The following is a 19,390-nucleotide window of genomic DNA, read 5'->3' as shown; positions in this document are numbered from 1 at the left end:
AAATACTTGACTTTTACAGCTCTCACCAGAAGAGATGGTAAAAATAAGCTGAATTGACTGTAGAAAAGTCCTGCCACAAGACCTGAATCATGACATGTTCTGTGTTTTTTGGGGTTTTACTGTGGTTTACCAGCTTGATGAAGGGAAACATTAAAACAGCCTGTGAATCTATAAGATACCAGTAATGGTATTTTATAGGATTCATGTGCCCCTCTGTATGAACCCACCAGCCACCCACCCTTTTCAGCCACACAGAGCACTGCCCTTCCACACTCCTGATTTTCAATAGGTCCCAACACTCCTCTATGTCTCCACTGTGTCCCCTGCGCCTCTAACACATACTGCAGCCCATCTCTATGTTCCTACTTCACTTGCAACAGCTGTGCTCCAAAGAGGATTCACTGGCAAAGGCTGGCTTGCAAGTAAAAATCTAAACCACACTTATTATTTACAAACATCAGGAGAGATTTAAAAAAAATTTGGGAAAAAAAGAAAATTGGGGGAAGAAGGCGACAAGAGTTTTTATATAAACTCCAAGGAAGGGGTCATTAAATGTTTTTTTTTTTACATACCACCTTGCACAAGTGCAGAAGGGTTGTTTAATGATACTAAACTGCTTTGCCAAGGACACTGTAGTATTCGCCCTATTCCTAGGGACAGAGAATTTCACAAATTACCTACCCTTGCATTAGTCAGTGGGAGGGTACTATGTGTCCCCGAGGAGCATGGTTGACAAGGCAGTGTGCAAAACCTAATTTGATACCTTAACACTAGCACTGGGAGCTCACACTATGGGGAGGTAGATAGTGAGAATCTGTAGTTAGGGACAGGATAGACCAGAAAGAGAGTTAGCCAAGTTAAATAAATTTTTCCTCTGATGGATACTTGCAACAGCTGATTGCTCACCTTGTGACTCAGTGCCAAACCAATGCCCCTCCCAAGGTGGAGAATCAGAGGTGTGGACTACCATCTGGAAGTCCTGCAGGATGAGCGGGCAAATGACCCTCCACAAATACTTAAGAATTGATTCAGGAATGTCTGTTGGCAGTATGGACACTTGGCTGCCTGGCAAATATCCAAAACAGAAAGAAGCCAAGCTAGGGATAGTGGTGGCAGCTTTGCCCTGGTGGAATAAGCCAGAAGCCGTGCAAGAGGATCATTTTTGATTCAGGCATAAGACAGTTATGTGGAGAGGACAATTCATCATAATGAGGTCATTTTCTGGACTGTCTTTCCCTTTCCTCGTTCTCGTGAACTCAACAGGGGACCATCAAACCCTACTGTCAATGTAGGAACTAGCAGCATGTTACCGGTGTAGCCTGTCCTCCTCTTCAGATGATGTATTGAGAAAACAATGCAAGGAGTTTGGTTGCCCCATATGGAACGGTGAGACCACATTTGGAAGAAAAGATGCCGTTTCCCAGTACCTGTTGTACAAAGGATAAATTGACAAGGCCTGCAGCTAGCTAATGCAATGCACAGACGGAATAGCAATTAGAAACATAGCTTACAGGGTCAAGAGCCTCCCAGTATAACCATGCAATGGTCTGAAGAGAGTACACATGAAAACAGTTAAAACCAAATAAAGGTCTCACTTCAACACTGTCCCATGTCTTCCTGCTTGTTGCAGCACCAAATCGCAGTTGCTGGTCTGTCCGCTCCTGTGCGATAGAAAGCAGAAAAGCCTGGACAGCAAGTGGGCAGCATGCATTTCCAGTACATTAAAGTGGTGGCATGGCTCTACTGTAGACCAGATGCCTCTGTTCTTAACCTCATCCAGGAAACATTCACACCTGAAAACCTATGCATGTGTTATCGCTGTGACTTCCAAAGGGTACAAGGAGATCAGTCTTAAACAGATCAGAGTGGTGCCTGTCATTCACCACTGAGGTCTTCAGCCACTTCATATGAGATACAGATGTGGACTGTGATGCTTCCCCAATGTTCTGCTCACTGCGGGCATAGGTTCCACTAAAGGGCCCGCAAGTACCACTGATGGTCAAACCCAGGAGCCTCAGAACCATCAAGGCTGGAAGAGTTGCTCTTGCCCAAAACATCAACATCATAGCATGAATGTACAGTACCCGCTGGGTAGGAGGACAGTCTAAGGCAACCATGCCCAAGATGACTTGATAAAAGGTAGCTTCTGTGAAGGTTGAAGTTGAGACTTAACCTCATTGATTGAACCCAGCCTCAACTTAGCCTGCTTTAAAACAGCCTCTCAATGAAAGGGAAGACATGGACACAGAACCTGCAAAGAGGGGCAACAACCATTGACCTGACCATGGTGAAGATCTGAGGGGGGCCAATGTGAGACTGAGAGGCAAGACTGTGATGTGAGATTCACACTGAAATACATGCATGCTTGATCTGTTTTTAAAATCTTGAATTTACTTCTCCATGTACTTTTAATTGCTGTATTTTAGGGGGGGCATTACTGGTGCTTTTAAAAATTGTTGGAGGGAACTTTGTTTTTACTTTTGCACATCTCACTTTTTGATTTTACTTCCTGGTGGGCAGTTGTTCCACCGAGAGCCGCCATTAATTTTTTTTTTAAACTCTGCCACTCTAGCTTCTTTTGGCAGAAAAGTTATTTCAAGGGAAGGTGTCATGCTCGTGTAGTGGACGTGCCGATGGAAAGCCCGTCAGTGCCCGTCCGCAACCAGCCCCCAAACATGCAGCTCATTTTCAATCAGGTAAGCCATTGTCTGCTGAATTTTTTAAAATCATGCAATGATGCTACTCTGCATTGTGATCCTACCTTCACGTCCTTGGAGACTGAAGGCCCCTTATCCTGCCATAAATGTAAACACACATTTGGAGTCCCTCCCGAACCCTTCTATATTAAAAAACAAGTTTATGATGATGGATGGTTAGTAGGTGGCCTAATCAACGCCCGGTCGCTTAGTAAACATACCCAAGACATTTATGACCACATAATAGAATCTGAATTGGATTTTTTTTTTTTTTTTCTTTTTTTTTTACGGACACTTGGTTGAAGGAATGGTGCAATCCTGCTATTGCTCGTCTTCCCTCCCGGTTATATCATCATCAGGCAGGACATATTAGGGAAGCGTGGAAGGGGTCTGGCTATTATCTTTTTAGACACTTGTCAACTTGAACCCCTTAACCTAGACCTTCTGAATGAAGTGTCAAGACTTCTGCTTTAGGATTGGACATTCCCATTCTTTTTAGGAGGGCTATATATATATATCGCCTGCCTGGCCGGGGTTCAGCATTCCTATCCTCAGTGGTGAAGTCCTGGCCCCTCTGTCATTACATTATACACACTTTTCTCTAATGGGGGATTTCAACGTTCATCTTGAGTGTTAAAACAACCCCGATACAGCAATTTTTTTAGACACAAAATATAGTGGGACTTACTCAACTAGTAAATGGACCTACACATATTGCTGGTCGTACCTTAGATGGGATTTTTTAAAAAAAATCCAATTTGATGGAGGAGGCTCCAATTAGACAGAGCTGGTCCGACCATATGCTGCTCCCTTCAGGATTTCTATTACGCAGGAAAATACTTCTCCTTCCATGTCAGTCCTATTTTCTCCCACTAAGTGCAGCTGGGGCAAATCACTAAGAAACCCATATATTTTTTTTTTTAATCAACCTAGCTACCTCTCGTCCTACTTTGGTTGGTAACGTGGCGGCAGATGCCGCCTCCTTCAATGAATGGATTACTAATATAATTGATAATTTAACTCCAGTCACACTAGGAGGAAAGGTAAATCCCAACCTTCAGCCTTGTGGGTCACTCAGTCTGTTGCGGAGCAACACCGACATTCCAAACGTCTTGAACGGAAATGGAGGAAGGCCTATCACCCTGACGTAGCTTTGAAAACGTACCATAGGCAGATTAAGGAGGCAAAAAAGTGTACTTCCTTACACAGATAGAGGAAGCACTAAATAATCACCAAGCTATTTTTAAGATATCTAAATCTTTTCTTCAACCCAAAGCTTTGATTAGGGAGCTGCCTCCTTTGCAAACTCTATGCAATAAAATTGCAGAGTTTTTTTTTTTACAGACAAAATAAGTGGGATCCAACAAGAATTTATAAACCCTATTTGTCGGACAGATGCCCCAGCGGCTGGTGCGCTATCAAAGTCAAAAACAGAATCTCTGGTCATTTTCCAGCTTTGCCCAGTCTCGGCAGGCAATCATGTTCTGCAAATCAGGATCACCAAATGACCCTTGGCCCCCTATCAGTTTTGCATAAATTTGTAGACCCAGTCAATCCAGTGATCAATTAAATTTTTAATACGTCCCTAGCCACTGAAGATGTCCCAACGGAGTGGAAAATCGCAGTGGTTAAACCTTTCCAAAAATATTATCAACTATGCACCCTATTTCCCTATTGCCTGCTATGAGTAAAATGCCTGAAAAACTGGTCCATACTCAACTAACAGTTTTCTTAGAAAACACTAATTTACTTCACCAAGACCAATCGGGGTTCCATCCTAAACAGTCAACGGAATCCACCCTCTTGGGAGTGGCGGATACCCTATAGTTAAATGTGGATGCAGGAAACAAATGCAGTGTTGATTTTACTTGATTTGTCTGCTGCACTCAATAGCATCTCTCACAATATTTTGTTGCATCATATCCAGGACTGTGGGATCTCAGGACTTGCTCAGTACTGGATAAAATCATTCCTTACAGAGAGTAGACAAATGGTTCGATTTGGTCATTTTTCAAACACAGAAACATTAGTGACATCAGAGGTCCCTCAGGGCTCATCTCTGAGCCCGGTTCTTTTTAATATATATATATGACCCCGTTGATCTCGCTTATCACTTCTTTTGGTATCGAAACCATGACCTATGCAGATGATACTTCTGTTGATCTTAACATTGGATAAGGCTTCTATCGGTTCTGAGGTTAACTTTAAAATCTGCCTTTCTGCAGTTATACGGTGGAAGCAATCCAATCATTTAAGGTGCAACATTGATGAAACTGAGATCATGCTGGCAGGCACCTCCAACTCTTTTGTCCCCAGGCAGTGGTGGCCAGCATGTAGGAAAGTTGAGGTGGTACGACCGACATAAGTCCAGATCCAGGACTGGATCCACAGGTGCCCCTCAGTGCTGAGGCCGCTGGTACGGAACCTGAAAGGGTCCCATCTGACTCCACGGGGCCAAAGGCGCTCCAGCTGTGTCAGACTGCCCAAAAATGGGACACATGGCCTCAAAACTCCTTGAGTTGGCAGAGGTAACTCAGTCTCCTGGAAACTCAGGTGGCATGGAGTCGGTCCAGGCTCTGCAGAGCGAGGCCTAGAACAAAGACGCTCCCTCGTTGGCCGAAAGACGAGAAGTTGAAGAACTCTTCAACTTCTTGCTTTTCTTCTTGTGCCTTAACTTACCCGATTCCCCAGAGGACTTTGAGTGGGACGTCAACGATTGAGAACTCTGTGACCAATCCCGGGAACCTTTCTCTCGACCAAGATCTGAACTTGCGTGGAGTGGGGTATCGGGCCACCATCAACTTTAGGGGCTGTTTCCTCAAAGCCTTTGGATGCACGGCCCGACACTCTGAGCAGGACTTCGGGTCATGGTTGCTCTCCAGGCACCAAAGTCACATAAGGTGCGGATCTGTAACGGACACTGCACGATGGCAGGACCGGCAGGGCTTAAACGTAGTCTTCCTCGATGATATCCTCAACACACCAGAGTTGAAAAACTCAAAATATTTTGACAGAAGTCGAAAAAGGCCAGTCAAAAAAATGACAGATGGGTAGCTCTCTTCGGATCAGCACTAGCTAGTGGGGAAAGAAAAGAACGGACTTCAGTGCACCGGAGTGACACCTATAAGGGGACCCACAACGTCATATCTGACACAGGTACATCGACGACTAACGCAGAGCCGATCAATGCCACCTAACAGTGCTCAGAAAATTCTCCAGATCCAGTTTGACGCCTGGGGGAAATTCAAAGTTAAGAAATCTGCAACTAGAAGTCTCTATCAGATCAGCCATGTAGTATTTTTTTTAATTGAGGATTTCCAAGCCACTCCTGAAGTGGGTCGTCTAAGCATGCATAAACCACCAAGAGCCTCCCTGCCACACATAGCAGGTCTCCCAAGAGTTGATCTAATAATCTGAAGAGCAATCTCTAAACAACGCAGAAGTACAACCATCTTTGCCCATCGCTACTCAGCCTGCCCACTATTGCTTCTTCTTGCTCATCTCAGGACTTTACTGGACAACCAGGCCCATCTTTTGCTACTGCTCCCTCTCATGGCATGTCTCAAAAATTGCTGTTTTCAGCTCCAAAGGTAAAGGAATCTCTCTGTGATACCTTTCCCCCCAGTACCTTCTAACACACCCTTTCCTTCTCTGGTGGTGAAATACACAAATCAGACACTGGTTTCAATGAACATCTGCCACCATGACAAAGTTGTATTTTATCACAGGCTGTTGGCAAAGAGTCTGGAGCCTTGTATTGGCATTGTGGGGATTGCCTCAACAAATGCTGTTGTCTTGAACTGAGGTATGTCCCATTTCCATGCATGGCCCTACAACTGCTGTGCCATGAAGCACTTCAATGAGGTCTATTCTAGATGAAGAGTGGTCCTGGGTTCCGAGTACCAACAAAACCAGGTTTAGCACTGACCTACTCCATAAGGGCCATGTGAGATAGGGTATCTTTGGCTGGAGAGAAGGGCCACGATAGAAGATTTGAGACATAGTTAGGGGTCACAAATATATACCAAGTTTATGTTTCTGGTCCTGTGAGTGGGCTCCATAGTCAGTGTCATAGCCCTGAACTGGGGCTATGGAGGCCTGCGTTCTTTGTCATCCACACCCATTATGAAAGGATCATCTTGATAGTCTGTGTGCTGATCTGCTCAAGGGCTGTGATTGAAGCCTCTTTATGTGCTCCCACCAGATCATCTTCAGGGAGGTTATGTACTCAGCCATCCACTGGAGAAGGATGGGCAAGGGGCTGTGCTGTTTGTGAAGCATGCCTTCTCATTTTGTGCATGCATGTCAGCTTTCTAGTGGAGTCCCTCCTTCAATTCCTTCTTTTTGCACATCTCAGCGTCATCCTAAGTATTGGCAGGATCACCAACTATGCAAAAAAAATGGAGGTCGATGTTGTGGAAGGCACAGTCATTGAGAGACTAGATATCAAAGATCTTGGTTCCTAGGTCTTGGGCTCTTGATGTCAGAGTCGAGATTTGGGCAGGAAACTTCCCTTATTGGGGCAGCAGCAAAGATCCCTTGTATCAGGGGATTACTCTGGAGAAAACTGGGTGATCCTACAGTGCCCATTAGGCTAGGTAGGGCCCTGTGTAGATTTGTTTCAGTGTCCCTCCTCTAAAGGGGATTGGTATACAGTTTTTTCAGGGGCACTGTATTGAAAGTGCTGGCCTCTTTCTTAGTTCTGTCACACTCTTACTCGAAGTACATCACTACTGTAAGGCGCTCCTTACATGTCCTCAAGGAAAAGGAGCACCAGACATGGAATTAAGAGTGGCCTCTTCCTTTTCCTGTCCATTTTGTATACGTGAAAACCTTAAGCTTGGTACGGGGTTCAGAAAACATCAGCCCCCTGCCATTGCCTGCAGCCAGGAACTGCAACTGATTCTGATAGGGAATGAACAAAGGGCAAAGCTCTGGAGGTCTCCGTGCACTAGCATGTGTGGTAAGTTCAAGTTTTTTTTTCATGATTTGAAACTCCGAAGAGGTCCACATTAAAAACAAGACCATACAAAATACAAAAGCATACAAATCACAAGAGAACAGTATTAGAAAAGCTACAGTAAATCATTTAATCAAATCAATATAAGTTTAAAAACACTTTAAAAAAGTTAAAAACTTGGAAGCAGAACATTTCATGGGGGGGGGGGGTTATACACTAAATTGAGAGCCTCTACTTTTTGCGTTAAATTTAAAAAATAGGTTTTAATCACTTTCTACGTAGTAGCAGCAGAGCTGGACAAACAAAACATGTTTTAAATCTTGAGTATCTAATTGACAAAGATCACATACATTCGAAGTGCTGTACCATTTTGAGGTTAAAATCTTTAACAAAAGCATGTCCAATCTTAGTAAAGTGCACAAGTGCAAAAGCGCCTCACCCCATGAGGCAGGTTCAACTCTAAGTAGGGTTGAGCTCTTTTATCACAGCGGAATTGGTCAAAACTTCATACCTTCTCTTTTGGTTACATAGGCTTAAGTCCAATGATGACCTTTGTTTACAGAAGCATGTTTTAAACACATTTTTAGCTGTGCAGCCGATAAAGAAAATATTGCACTTAAATCTAACTCAAATGCTCTAATGCAAACTTAATTTCTAAAAAACGATGTCTCCCTCATTATAATAAAAACCTCTTTATATACAAGGTGCCTTAATGAAAATACCTCACTAAGTCAGACAGTAGGCCCATCGGATAACCCCAGCCAAATCTTGAACAAAGGAGCTCTTGATCCTAAACTCTAGCCTTAAAGCAGCAATTGATGCTAAGGTATTACAACAGGTCAGATGTCTTAAAATGTGCCCTTCGGTTTTATCCAGGAATGCCCAAAGTGCTACATTTGCTAGCTCTACCGCATATAGCAATGAAGCAGGGACCTTGGCTTGATAGACTGCCAGAAGATGAGAAAAGGCCCACCTACCTACTGCTGTATAGAAAGCACCTAGCCAGCTTGCTTGACATAGGGCCTTCCCCATATTATTAGAATCACTGAGGGAGCTGGACATAATTTTCACCAGAAAATGGTAAGATTTAGCTTGCTGTTACTTCTGAGAGCCCAAATACCTTACCTTTTTGCATATTCTTTTACCCAAAAACATAATACTTGGGATTTAGAGGTGTTGATCATCAAATAATGTTGATCGGTGTAACATCAGAGGGACGGCAGACGATTATGTAAACCTTTCAGGGTCAGTTCAAGTATTACAATATTGTCTGCATAAAGTAGATATATCAGAGGGCGCCCTCCAATACCAGGTGCAAAACCACAGCTCTTTGATAGGAAGATCATGGATGTATAGAGAGAACAATAAAGGAGCCAACAGACATCCCTGCTTCAAACTGTTTTTTTCTGGGGAATTCGGCCAATAGACCTCGATCACCACCCATCAGAACTTTACACCAGGCCGAGGAGTGCAGTGCTACAATCAAATGCAGCAGATTAATTGGCATGCCAAGCCTGGTTAGCTTCTTCCACAAGGTAGGGCCATCCACCTTATCAAAGGCCATGGAGAAATCAATGAAGGCTGCATAAACCAATGCACACCTAATTGTTACATATTTTTTGTTTATTAGCTGCAATATTATTGTGTACTATGACCTTTTCTAAAACTGGTGTGTTCCAATGGAAAGATCATATTGCTCTTTACCCAGGACTTAAGGTGTTATAACAGGCTTCTAGTAAAAACCTAATCAACTGCATCCTGCAGGGCAATTTGGCGGTGGTTAGCAGGAGAGCTTCTATTGCCTTTTTTATACAAAGGGATAATAACACGACCGACCCATGAGGGGGGAGGAAATTGTACAGTTCAAGTAATAGTATTCAAATACAGGCTGAAAAATCTTTGCCCAAAGAGAGGCCTCTTGCTTAATCACTGAAATTGGAACCTCATCAGGGCCCATTGTATCTGAAGATCGCATTGCCTTAATTGATAACTCAATCTCCGCTACCGAAGGGGGACTATAGCTAACAACTTCCCTTTTACAATCAGGCATGCATCTTTAACAAGACAAGTGGTATCTGAGTTCTCTTCATAGAGAGATAAAATATAACCTCTCCAAACACCCTCCTCGATAGGGGGCGGATGTGAAATTTTTCTAGCACCAGAACAGTCTGCAATAATTGACAAATATTTGCGAGAATTTCTCAAGCAGACCGCTTCTTTCAAGGCAATTCACCTATGATCAGCGTTCTGTTTTCTTAAACCTAACTTCAGCTGCATCCTTCGTCTCTTTAATAATATCAGTCTGGCCCTTTCCTTAGAAAATGAAATAAACTGTAACCAAATTAATTTATTAATTTCCTTATTAAGGGGTAGCACTAGGGGACGCATTACTTCACAGGGGTGCTTAGATGGCACCCGATTGGTCTTTACAATTTGCCCCATAAAAAGAGTTAAGGATATCATGATTCCAAAGAGCTAAATTCAAAATAGTCCTCTCAAAACATATTTTTTAATTGTTTATTTTAGATCGTGGCCAATGTGTTCTGCCTGTGCCCTTATTAAAACTGGTATGGGAGCCATAAAATTTCCAAGAGTCTACAGAAGAAAGACTTAAATTTCAAGAGAGAACAAGTAATCTATGATCACTGAACAGGGAATCCAAAACTGTCATTTCCATGAGGAATTGAGCTGCATAATAGGAGGCAATAGTATAATCTATGATGGAACTTCCCAATGGGAATTTATGAGTGTATCGGGCTGGTGAATCTGAATTAAATCTACCATTTAAAATTATACAACTATTCCTTCTTAGCTGATTTAGAAGCGGAAACCCTCTTTGATTTGTTCTTACATTTCATGGGAACAACAGAGCAGGATATTAAATACAGCTTCCTTCTCAGTGTCACAAAATAGACTAATGGAGTGGTTAAATATTTTACAGTTTAGGTCTCCAGCTAAGAAAATCTCACATTCCCCTTGTTTCTTTTTGATCACTGATATATAAGAATATTGTTATAACATTTGTCCGGAGGAATGTAAACATTCACCACAAACAGGGGATGTTTTTTGCCTCCTTCTGTGAAAAACACATCCTTTAAGACCTGAAAGAGATTAGAGGGATCTTCAAAAAAAAAAAAAAAAAAAAGTTATTCCCATTTTAACTTGTTGCTCAGTAAGATAGCATTTCCCCCTTTTGCATGCTCTTTCTAAGAAGGAGGGCCTTACAACTTAAAACAATGTAACCCTCACATAGAAGGTCAGCGCACACCAGGTTTCCTGGATGCAGATTAAAACAGCTTCTAAGATACATAAGAAGTTCAACGAAGAGTTCGATATACCTGATGCATTCCAGGAGACCATTCTTAAACTTTTGCTAGGACCTTGGTGTACGCTATACTTTGTCACAAACGGATTTCCCGTCCGCTCTACCACAAGTTCCATTATATCCTATGGAGCTTATCAAACGGCAGGCGGGATATCTGTCACGTTTGTGACGGAGTATGCCATCTGCCAAGGTCGTAATCAGGCCCTACGTTTTTAAACATGATCCAGCAGATGGGAACTATGGGTACTATTTAGTGCTCTGGCCAATCAACTCCAATTCTTAAGGTCGTTCTCCGCAGGGTAGATAACAGGAACTTCCGGGCCAGAAAATCTTACTAATCTCCCTCCATTTGAACTAGAAATGTTCAAGCATTTCAAATTACTAGTGGATAAATTAAGTAAAGACAGGAAACATTTGTTAAACTGTGCCAGATTTGAATGAGAAGAATGCCTGCTGGCTATTGGTTTTTCAACCAGAACCGGGTTTAGGACAATGCCTCTACATTGCAACAAGTCACAGTTTTGTAAAATTAAATTAACAACAATTTTTGAATGAATCTGGACTCAAGACTAACATTTTGCAGGGGATGAGCTACATATACCAGAGCAATATCTGTGCTTTGTCGCATTTTAAAATGTTCAATGTCTGCAAAGCAAGACAATAAAAAAGAGCAATTAAGATTTAGATCAGAGTCAAATAATGCAATAAAATCTATCCACGCAGTTTCCACAAGGGAATGAGTGGGGACAATAACAGACGATATAGACATCCCATTCAGCTGAATGTGAATTTGAGATTCTTTGGACACCGAATTTGGCAAAACCATAAAAGGTTCAGCTCTGGGATTCAATGGTGCAGATTCTGAGGAGGATTGCTCGACCAATAAAGATTGTGCATCTCTATTTTCTTGCAACAGGGACGGGCCAACAGACCCCTTTGTGGCTGAGGCCCCAGGTTTACCAACTTCCTGAAACCGGAGTTTCCTTGGATTTCTCTTTGATATTCTCTGTTCATTCTTCTTCAAAGCCCGTCTTTTTCTTTTCCCCTTATCCATGGCAGAAATTGAATCAATGAAAACTGCAGGTCTTACTGCAGACCAGTCCGAGGATCTAAAGATGGGAAAAGGTTCCACACCTCAGGACCCGGGGGTTTAGCCAGACAGTGGGGTTTGGAAGGTCTGAGGAAAATAGCTTTATCAAGGAATAAACAGGACTTTCTGGTATCCCCGACTTCCTAACATCGGCTGTTTCCAAGAATGCTTGCCCAATTCAGTTCCCTGCTCAAGGGTTAGCTGGAAGTTGGGTGCTTCCTTATGGAAATTACTGTATCAGGCCTCAGGAGTTGGACCAGTGCCTGAGAGACCCAACTTTCTGCAAGGCTTATTTGTGGCAGCATGAAAATTCTCCCCCGGGTTCTACCCCTCATACTTGGAGCCCATCAACACTTTCAATTTCACCAATAAAATGTCTTGTATATGGTCTGAATTGTTTACCGATTTTCTAATAATGCAAGAACAGAAGCCAAAATTATTTCAATGCACTTGAAAGATTCAGAAATGAACACATATTGGCCGGGAAGATCACAGGACAAATTCCCAGGTATTTCAAATTCAGGTGTTACTAATGTACAAAATACAGATGATAATTTATCTGGTGGGGTACTACTACTGAAGAGCCTTAAACCGGAAAACTACGAAGGGACCGCTGGAGCATTAGGGGCTACACAAGCCACAGAGTCCCTTGAATTAATATCAACGTTGATATCAGATAAGATAAAGTCCTCAACCATAGGGGTACTTAGGTCCTTATGGATTGGGGGGGTTGGGGAGGACACCATTTTATGTTTTCCACAGCAGGAGATAATTTCTCAGTTAGAAAGACATGATTAAAAGCTGGTTCAGCTTTCATGGAGGATCCTAGGATTGCCACGTTGGCTACTGTGGTTGAAGAGGACTCATCCTGCTTATCTTTTTGAAAAAGGGAAAAAATGGTGCGCAAGCGCTTTGGCAGCGTCGGAATATGCCCCTTGTTTCTAAGAGGATTTGATTTTGTCTATTTCCATGCTCTTGAGAAAATTAGTCTGCCAGAACACAACCTCAGCGCTGTCACCCTGATGCCTCCAAGCCAGCTCTGTCAACACTCCATCACTCTAAAGCTAGAAAGCTAATTGAAATACAGATTGCAAGAGGCTTCAGCTTGAAGGAGTTCCACAATATGATTGGCAGTCTTTGATGAGGTTTGAAGTGCTCAGCGGGGGCACAATAGAAAGTCCAGCAAGCCGCACCCAAACCTAGCTGGCCCGCTTCTGCTGGGCTCACACTAAAAGAGGGCTGGCTACAGCCCCCTACGCTCAGCCTTGAGGAGTCTCCACTATTGTTTACACAATGTTCAATAGCGCTAAAGGAGATTAAGGAGCGAGCGCTAAGGGTACAATAGTGCATAGGGTGCAAAAGTGTCAATAGTGTCAGTTGTATCAGGCAAGCACTCCGCCTTTTTCCGCCTCTGACCTTCAAAATGAAAGCACCCCCATCAGGGAGTTATATCCCTTCAAAGAGGTCACAGAAATCGGCAGAAAATGACAGGGGACGTTTTTCGCTCTCCAAAACAGCAGCAAATCAAGGGCTCACTTGAGACTTTCTCAAACCTCGGAGAGATGGTGGGCAGAACAGTCAGGGTAAAAACCAGAAGACAGCCTACCACATACTCTGCGTCACCTCACACCCGCCACCTCCTCACAACCCGTCTCACCCTGCCTCATGCCTCGCCACTCTCCCCTCTCCGAGGCTCACGGGGTTGAACTCCTTAGCGGCTGGCAAGCTGTTGGCAGGCAGTGGTGTGGCTTACGGCTGCAGCTTTGGTGGCCTGGTAAGGGCTTTGTCTTCAGCGATTCCAAGTGGCGGCTTCAGCTCCGGTGAGCCAGCGGCTCCGTCCCATCACTTCCGTCTCATCACTTCTTGTCACTTCCGCAGAGTGGCTGCGAGTTCAGTATGCAATAGTACACCAGTAATACTACTTCACATACTCCACATGTGTGGTAACAATCTAGGACTGGAGTGCCATCTGTGCTGCACTGGGTGTTTATATAGCATGTACCTGCTACAAGAGCAGCAGAGAGTGCCGACAGTGGAATTGGGGAGGAGTAGAAGGTAGATGATGAAGAGGAGACAGGGGAATGGTTACAATGTCATGTACAAACCTTAGTCAGAGTTTGAAGGGCAGTCTCCAAGTTGAAGAGTAACTCTGATTAAGGGAAGCTAAATCCAGGTGGCATAATCAGGATCACAAAATTCAGTAGACCCAGCTATTTTACTGATGTGGCAAAACAGACCTAATGAACACAGGGCCATTAGTTCATCTGTGACTTTGGTGATGTACAGACCAGGCCTTTAGTGTGAGTGAAACAAGATTTAGCATAACATAAGAATACCACAGTCAATAAAAAAAAATGTTTGGGAGCAAGGTGGGGATATCTATGTCATGGATGTAAGAGACTCAGTGAAAATCTGAGGTGAAGAATGGAGTGGTAGTAGGGGGACTTTGTATCAAGTGCAATATAGGGCTTCAGGCAGGATTTTGGTATGCTCCTATAACAACCCAAAGCAAGTCACCTAAATGTACTTCTTTTTAGGAAAAAAAAAAGAGCCTTCCGAGAAAAAGTTCCTTTCTGATGGAATTTAAAACAGTGCAAAAACACAGAGCAGAATTAGCCATGGTGGGTCTTTATTTTGTTAGTGCCAATGTAGTCCACAAAATGAAGCTTTGATGATGGGCTCCTTTCTGGGCACCCTCATAATCTGTAAAGTTGTTTTGGTATGCAGGGTGTGACAGATTGTTCCTGCCAAGTTATGTGGGGCCAGGTGACAAAGGGAATCTGGAGCCAGTCAAGGAAACAGCCCATTACATGTTTGTTCTCATTAAATCGTATCTAATGGAAAAGGATATTTGTTTCTGACTCACCACATTTAGCAACGTAAGACCCTTCTGGAGCCTTATTTTACTTCTACAAACTCAGTTTCTGCTTCGTCTTAGCTGGAGATGAAACGAGGGTAATCTAGGCAGTCACTGCGGCCTCAGCTCTGCAGAATGGCTAAGCTTGTGATGCACCTGATTCAAAGCAGTAGTTGAGATGCAGAGCTGCATGCTCAGGTAGCAGACTATCCACAATGCCTCAGAAACCTCCTCCAGGTGTCACCAGGGGGGTTGTTGTTCAGCTTTACTAGAGGCAGACATGGCTCTAGGAAAACATGAAGACGGGGCAGGTTGTTTCAGCCATCCTTTAAAGCTGAGAAAGTCAAATGTATCTTAGGTTTTACCTCAACCCTGAGATGTATTTTAATTGTAAAGAAAATCAATGAAAAAAATATGATTTCAAACACAATTGATGGTTGATGTCAGAAAATAATGACACAGATAGTTATTCAGGCTGGCTTGGGGATATCTTTTGTGATAACAAATCATGTGGGACGGGCAACCAGTCATGACACATTTTAAAACAACCACTTGAGTATAGACAAACTAGCCAATATTTCAGCAGTGTCTACCTGCTAGCCTTTTTCTAAATTAAAAACATATTTTGGGATCTGAAAGAAGTCTTAGAAGCACATGGCTGTTTCCTATAAAGCTCCAAACTCCAAGTGTCTACCCCTTTCTGTCAGCTCATCTGCCAACATCCTACGGCTTTTCCGAAAAGCTACTCCCAACGTGTGTGTACATACATTCAAGACATCTGTGAGCACCACCCACATTACCCTTTAGATGTATACAGTTAGCTGAGCAGATTGCACACATTTTTAACATAGCACACGTACAGTTTACAAACCTTTTTTGTGATCATTAAAACAGAACTTTATTAAAGAATATAGATTTAAGATTTCACATGTAGACAAATGCTCTGAGTGACTAAATTACATTTCTTTTTTTTTAAATAAAAAACCTTTGGAGTGGATGTGAGCAGTGTTCATAATAAACTCTAAATCGGCCCTCTGGATCGACCCTGCGCACTTAGGACACAGTGAGCCTTTTGAAGCGGCTCTGCGTACAGAGTGAAAGGTGAGTACTTATTGCCTACAGTAACTAAAAATACAATATTGAACAGGTCTGGGTTTATTGTAGTGTTGACGCGGTAGGAAGGAAAAAATAGTGCTTGTGCTTAAAGTCAGGCATTGAAGGATACTCACTGCCTGCAGTGTTGTATAGTGGGCTTGTGCCTTCTGAGACTGACAAATGTGACCAGGGATCGGAATCTTCTGGTGAGAAGAGCTGAGCAAAGAGTAGGAAAGACATAGTCGTTCTCCATTACTTTCTAAGCAAGCAGCCTTTTCTCATTTCCTCACCAAAATACTTCTAAAAGGGAATGTTAACAGACCTCACAATAAACCAGACACTATGACCTGAACCCTCCAAAAACAGAATCTAAGGGCAAGAACTTCTACCTTCTCACCATTAGACATAAATATATTTAAAAATACCACTCCTCCGGTGTGGACACATGAATCGGATATATTATTATTGCTTAATTTATTGATATAGTCGCTACGTAAGTGGAGATGCTACATATGAGAGGCTTGCCTCAACATGAGCCTCGCCTCATATGAGCAACGCCTGCGGGTATATTGAGGGCAGTGGCAGGATTTGCCATATACTTGGAATAGGAAAAATTCCTTCCACAAGACGTGTGCCACAGGTACATATAGTAGGTTAGATGGTGATAGTGTTGCGGTGAGGAAGACTGCCGAGCCCAGTCACATCGCCTATCCTCCAGACATCATGGCAAACATTTGAAAACAATTATGCATTTACATTGTACAATGCACTACCTGTAAGGACGGATAGATGGACACAATGTTTCCGAGGGGAGGCAGTGCAGGGGGTTGTGCGGAGCCTTCCTCGGTCTACCAGTCAGTATGGGTGCCGCGGCTGGGACATTCTGCACCCCATATCTTTCATTTATATCTGGCTGTCGGTGAAAGTCCTGGGCTGCTCACACCTCACTTGAAGTCACTGTGCTGCACTTCTTGGGCAACACATGGATCACCTAAGCTTTCTTTCTTACATTCATTAGTATCTTACACAGATGTGACCATGAAACATGGAGTCTTAAAATGAAAGCAGCAATACATTTTACAAGTTGCCAAGAGAATGAAAAACATGGCCTTCGTTTCCCAGTGGGAGATGGTAGCAGCAGAAAGTGGCACAATGTATGTAACATACCATTAGCAGACAAGCTCAAGCTCAGTTTTCAACTGATCACAAAATTAAAAGACGTGATGGTAAAACACTGCCTCAATTAGAAATTAATTAACCAAGTAGGCACCTACATCGAAATAACACAAACTCACTCCCTCCCTCCTAATTGTACATGTGCATCTTTTCAAAATCTCCCAAAAAGTCTCTTGATATATATATATATTTATATAAATATTTACAATAAATTGATTTGCAGTTCAATAAGTTTTACATTATGGCTTAGAAATTTCTATGCAAACAAAAAATATATGTATATGCATCACATTGATAAGACCAGGAGCAACGCTTCCCAATGGACTCCTTAAATATCAAGCTAAATTTCTTATGTTTTGACCCACGTTATTGCCCCATGGCCCTAATCCTCTCCCATTAAAGCAATATGTGACCCGGAATACCTCAACATGCCACCACAGGAGGGAAGGAAAAGCATAGGTGAGATACCAAGGGCGGTGAGACATGTGCCTGGTATCTACTGCAGAGAGGGTGCCAGGCGGGAGAAATGTTGATAGAGAAGGGCTCCTGCCACTGAAAGGTGCCAAGCTATCAAGGGGCACTGTACACAACCACCACCGCATACAGAAGCAGAGAACGTACCGGGTGAGAAGCACGTGTATGCGAATCCCTGTGCCCTTTTCATACACCTAGCCATGCTAGTGCTTTAAGGTGGTGTAAGGTGTCAGCAAAGCTCACAGTGGTGAAGAATGGATATAAAACAAAATGATCAAGACATTATGGGACTGCCTTGAAACTGTCAATGTTGTCAGAGTCCCTTCCCCCACACCCAGCCTCCCACTTGCCAAACTGTGCTGGCCTTCTTATGAAGTTCGGCAATTTTTCACTGACCAGCTTTTAAGAGATCGACAGTCTGGTCAAATGCTTCCAAGAGATATGGGAGCCTCTCACCCAGCCAGCCCCTAAGACATACTGTCCTAAATTGCTTTACCCGTCTGGAAGAATCCCTCCATAACAAAACGTTCTTGTGATAGACAATTAAATTTGTTACAGTAAGCAGCAAGAGACTCCTCCATTTCTGTCTGGGTACAGCAGGAGGTGCAGCCATTCATCTGCCTCCTCATATTACCACCGGCCACAGCACAATGGGTGCCACTGGACCTTCGACAGAGCATCCCCACCGGTGCTGGCACAAACTTGTCCATTTTATTTTACCTAGTGAAATATGACGGTTCAGTGCGAAGCCTGTTTAGCGATGTAACATGGTTTTATCTTGTCCTTTGTAAAGAAATATTTGGCAATCCTATGATGAAAGGACGATTCACTCCCACTAGTGAACAAAGCCGTTCTCTTGAAAACTTCATCTTTGCAGAGAGGCGGGGCTGCTCCCTCTTCGTCATGAAGAGAACCAGTCAAGTGGAGTGATACCTACTGGGCGATGTCCGGATGAGATGGTGCGCTCGGGTCCCCACAGGTATCAGTAGATGTCTGGACAGTCCGAGAAGTCTCTGTCGAAGTATCCCCCGGAGTACAGCCAGTCTGAGGTCCCCGTGTAGGGATTGGTACCTTGAGAAAACCACCTGCAATAAGAGGGAGATATATTAAAGGCCATTGTAAAGGGCCCACGTGGCTTTGCGAAGTGGCTGTGTACAGCCCTTCCATCCTCCTGACAAAGTTGCATTCCACATGAGATTTTTTTTTTTTATCGTGATACGGTTATGACACAACGGCACTTTTCGCAAAACAATATAGCGCTAAATGTCAAATTTGCATTTCCCATAACTGTACATAATTTTCCTGAAAATGTGCATAATTACACAAAAGCAAATTATGCAAATTTCACCCACCCGTAGCTATGATGTGAGCCCCTGACCACCGAGGCTGAGCTCTGCATGCAACAAATCATGCTTTAAAAACGAGAGTTGAGAGTATAAGGCACCAGGGCAGGAAGGCATCTGGCATTTAGCATCTGCAATAAATAAACATAACAAAAAGCACGCCACACAGGGCACGAGAGCAGGCGAGGGGAAAATGACCATCGCCTCTTTATGATAAGTTACTCTGAGAAGACTGCAGTCCAGCTCCTAGGCCCTGGGTCACTTAAACGTTCCCTTTGTCAATGGAGATGGGTATTTCAGCAATAGCCACATGGAACAGGCTTCTGCTAAGCTGAACTGCACCTAAAGTTTTGGGCCTGCGAAGGAAATCGAAT

The 19,390-nt window shown here is 43.3% G+C and overlaps 1 protein-coding gene across 3 annotated transcripts in view; it reads right to left on the bottom strand.

The window, feature by feature from the left end:
- Positions 1-14,683: 14,683 nt before the first annotated feature.
- The window catches only part of OSBPL2 (oxysterol binding protein like 2), a 279,173-nt gene continuing 274,466 nt past the window's right edge, over positions 14,684-19,390 (bottom strand). For all 3 annotated transcript variants that reach the window (XM_069243148.1, XM_069243150.1, XM_069243149.1), the window contains one exon: positions 14,684-18,758. In XM_069243148.1, the coding sequence (XP_069099249.1) occupies positions 18,656-18,758 (103 nt within the window). In that variant the 3' untranslated portion in view covers positions 14,684-18,655. The remainder of the gene's footprint in view (positions 18,759-19,390) is intronic.

The sequence above is a fragment of the Pleurodeles waltl genome, chromosome 7 (assembly GCF_031143425.1).
Source record: "Pleurodeles waltl isolate 20211129_DDA chromosome 7, aPleWal1.hap1.20221129, whole genome shotgun sequence".
In the NCBI taxonomy this organism is placed as follows: Eukaryota; Metazoa; Chordata; class Amphibia; order Caudata; family Salamandridae; genus Pleurodeles; species Pleurodeles waltl.
Note: the sequence above shows the minus strand (reverse complement) of the source record. Positions and strands in the feature narration are given on the sequence as shown.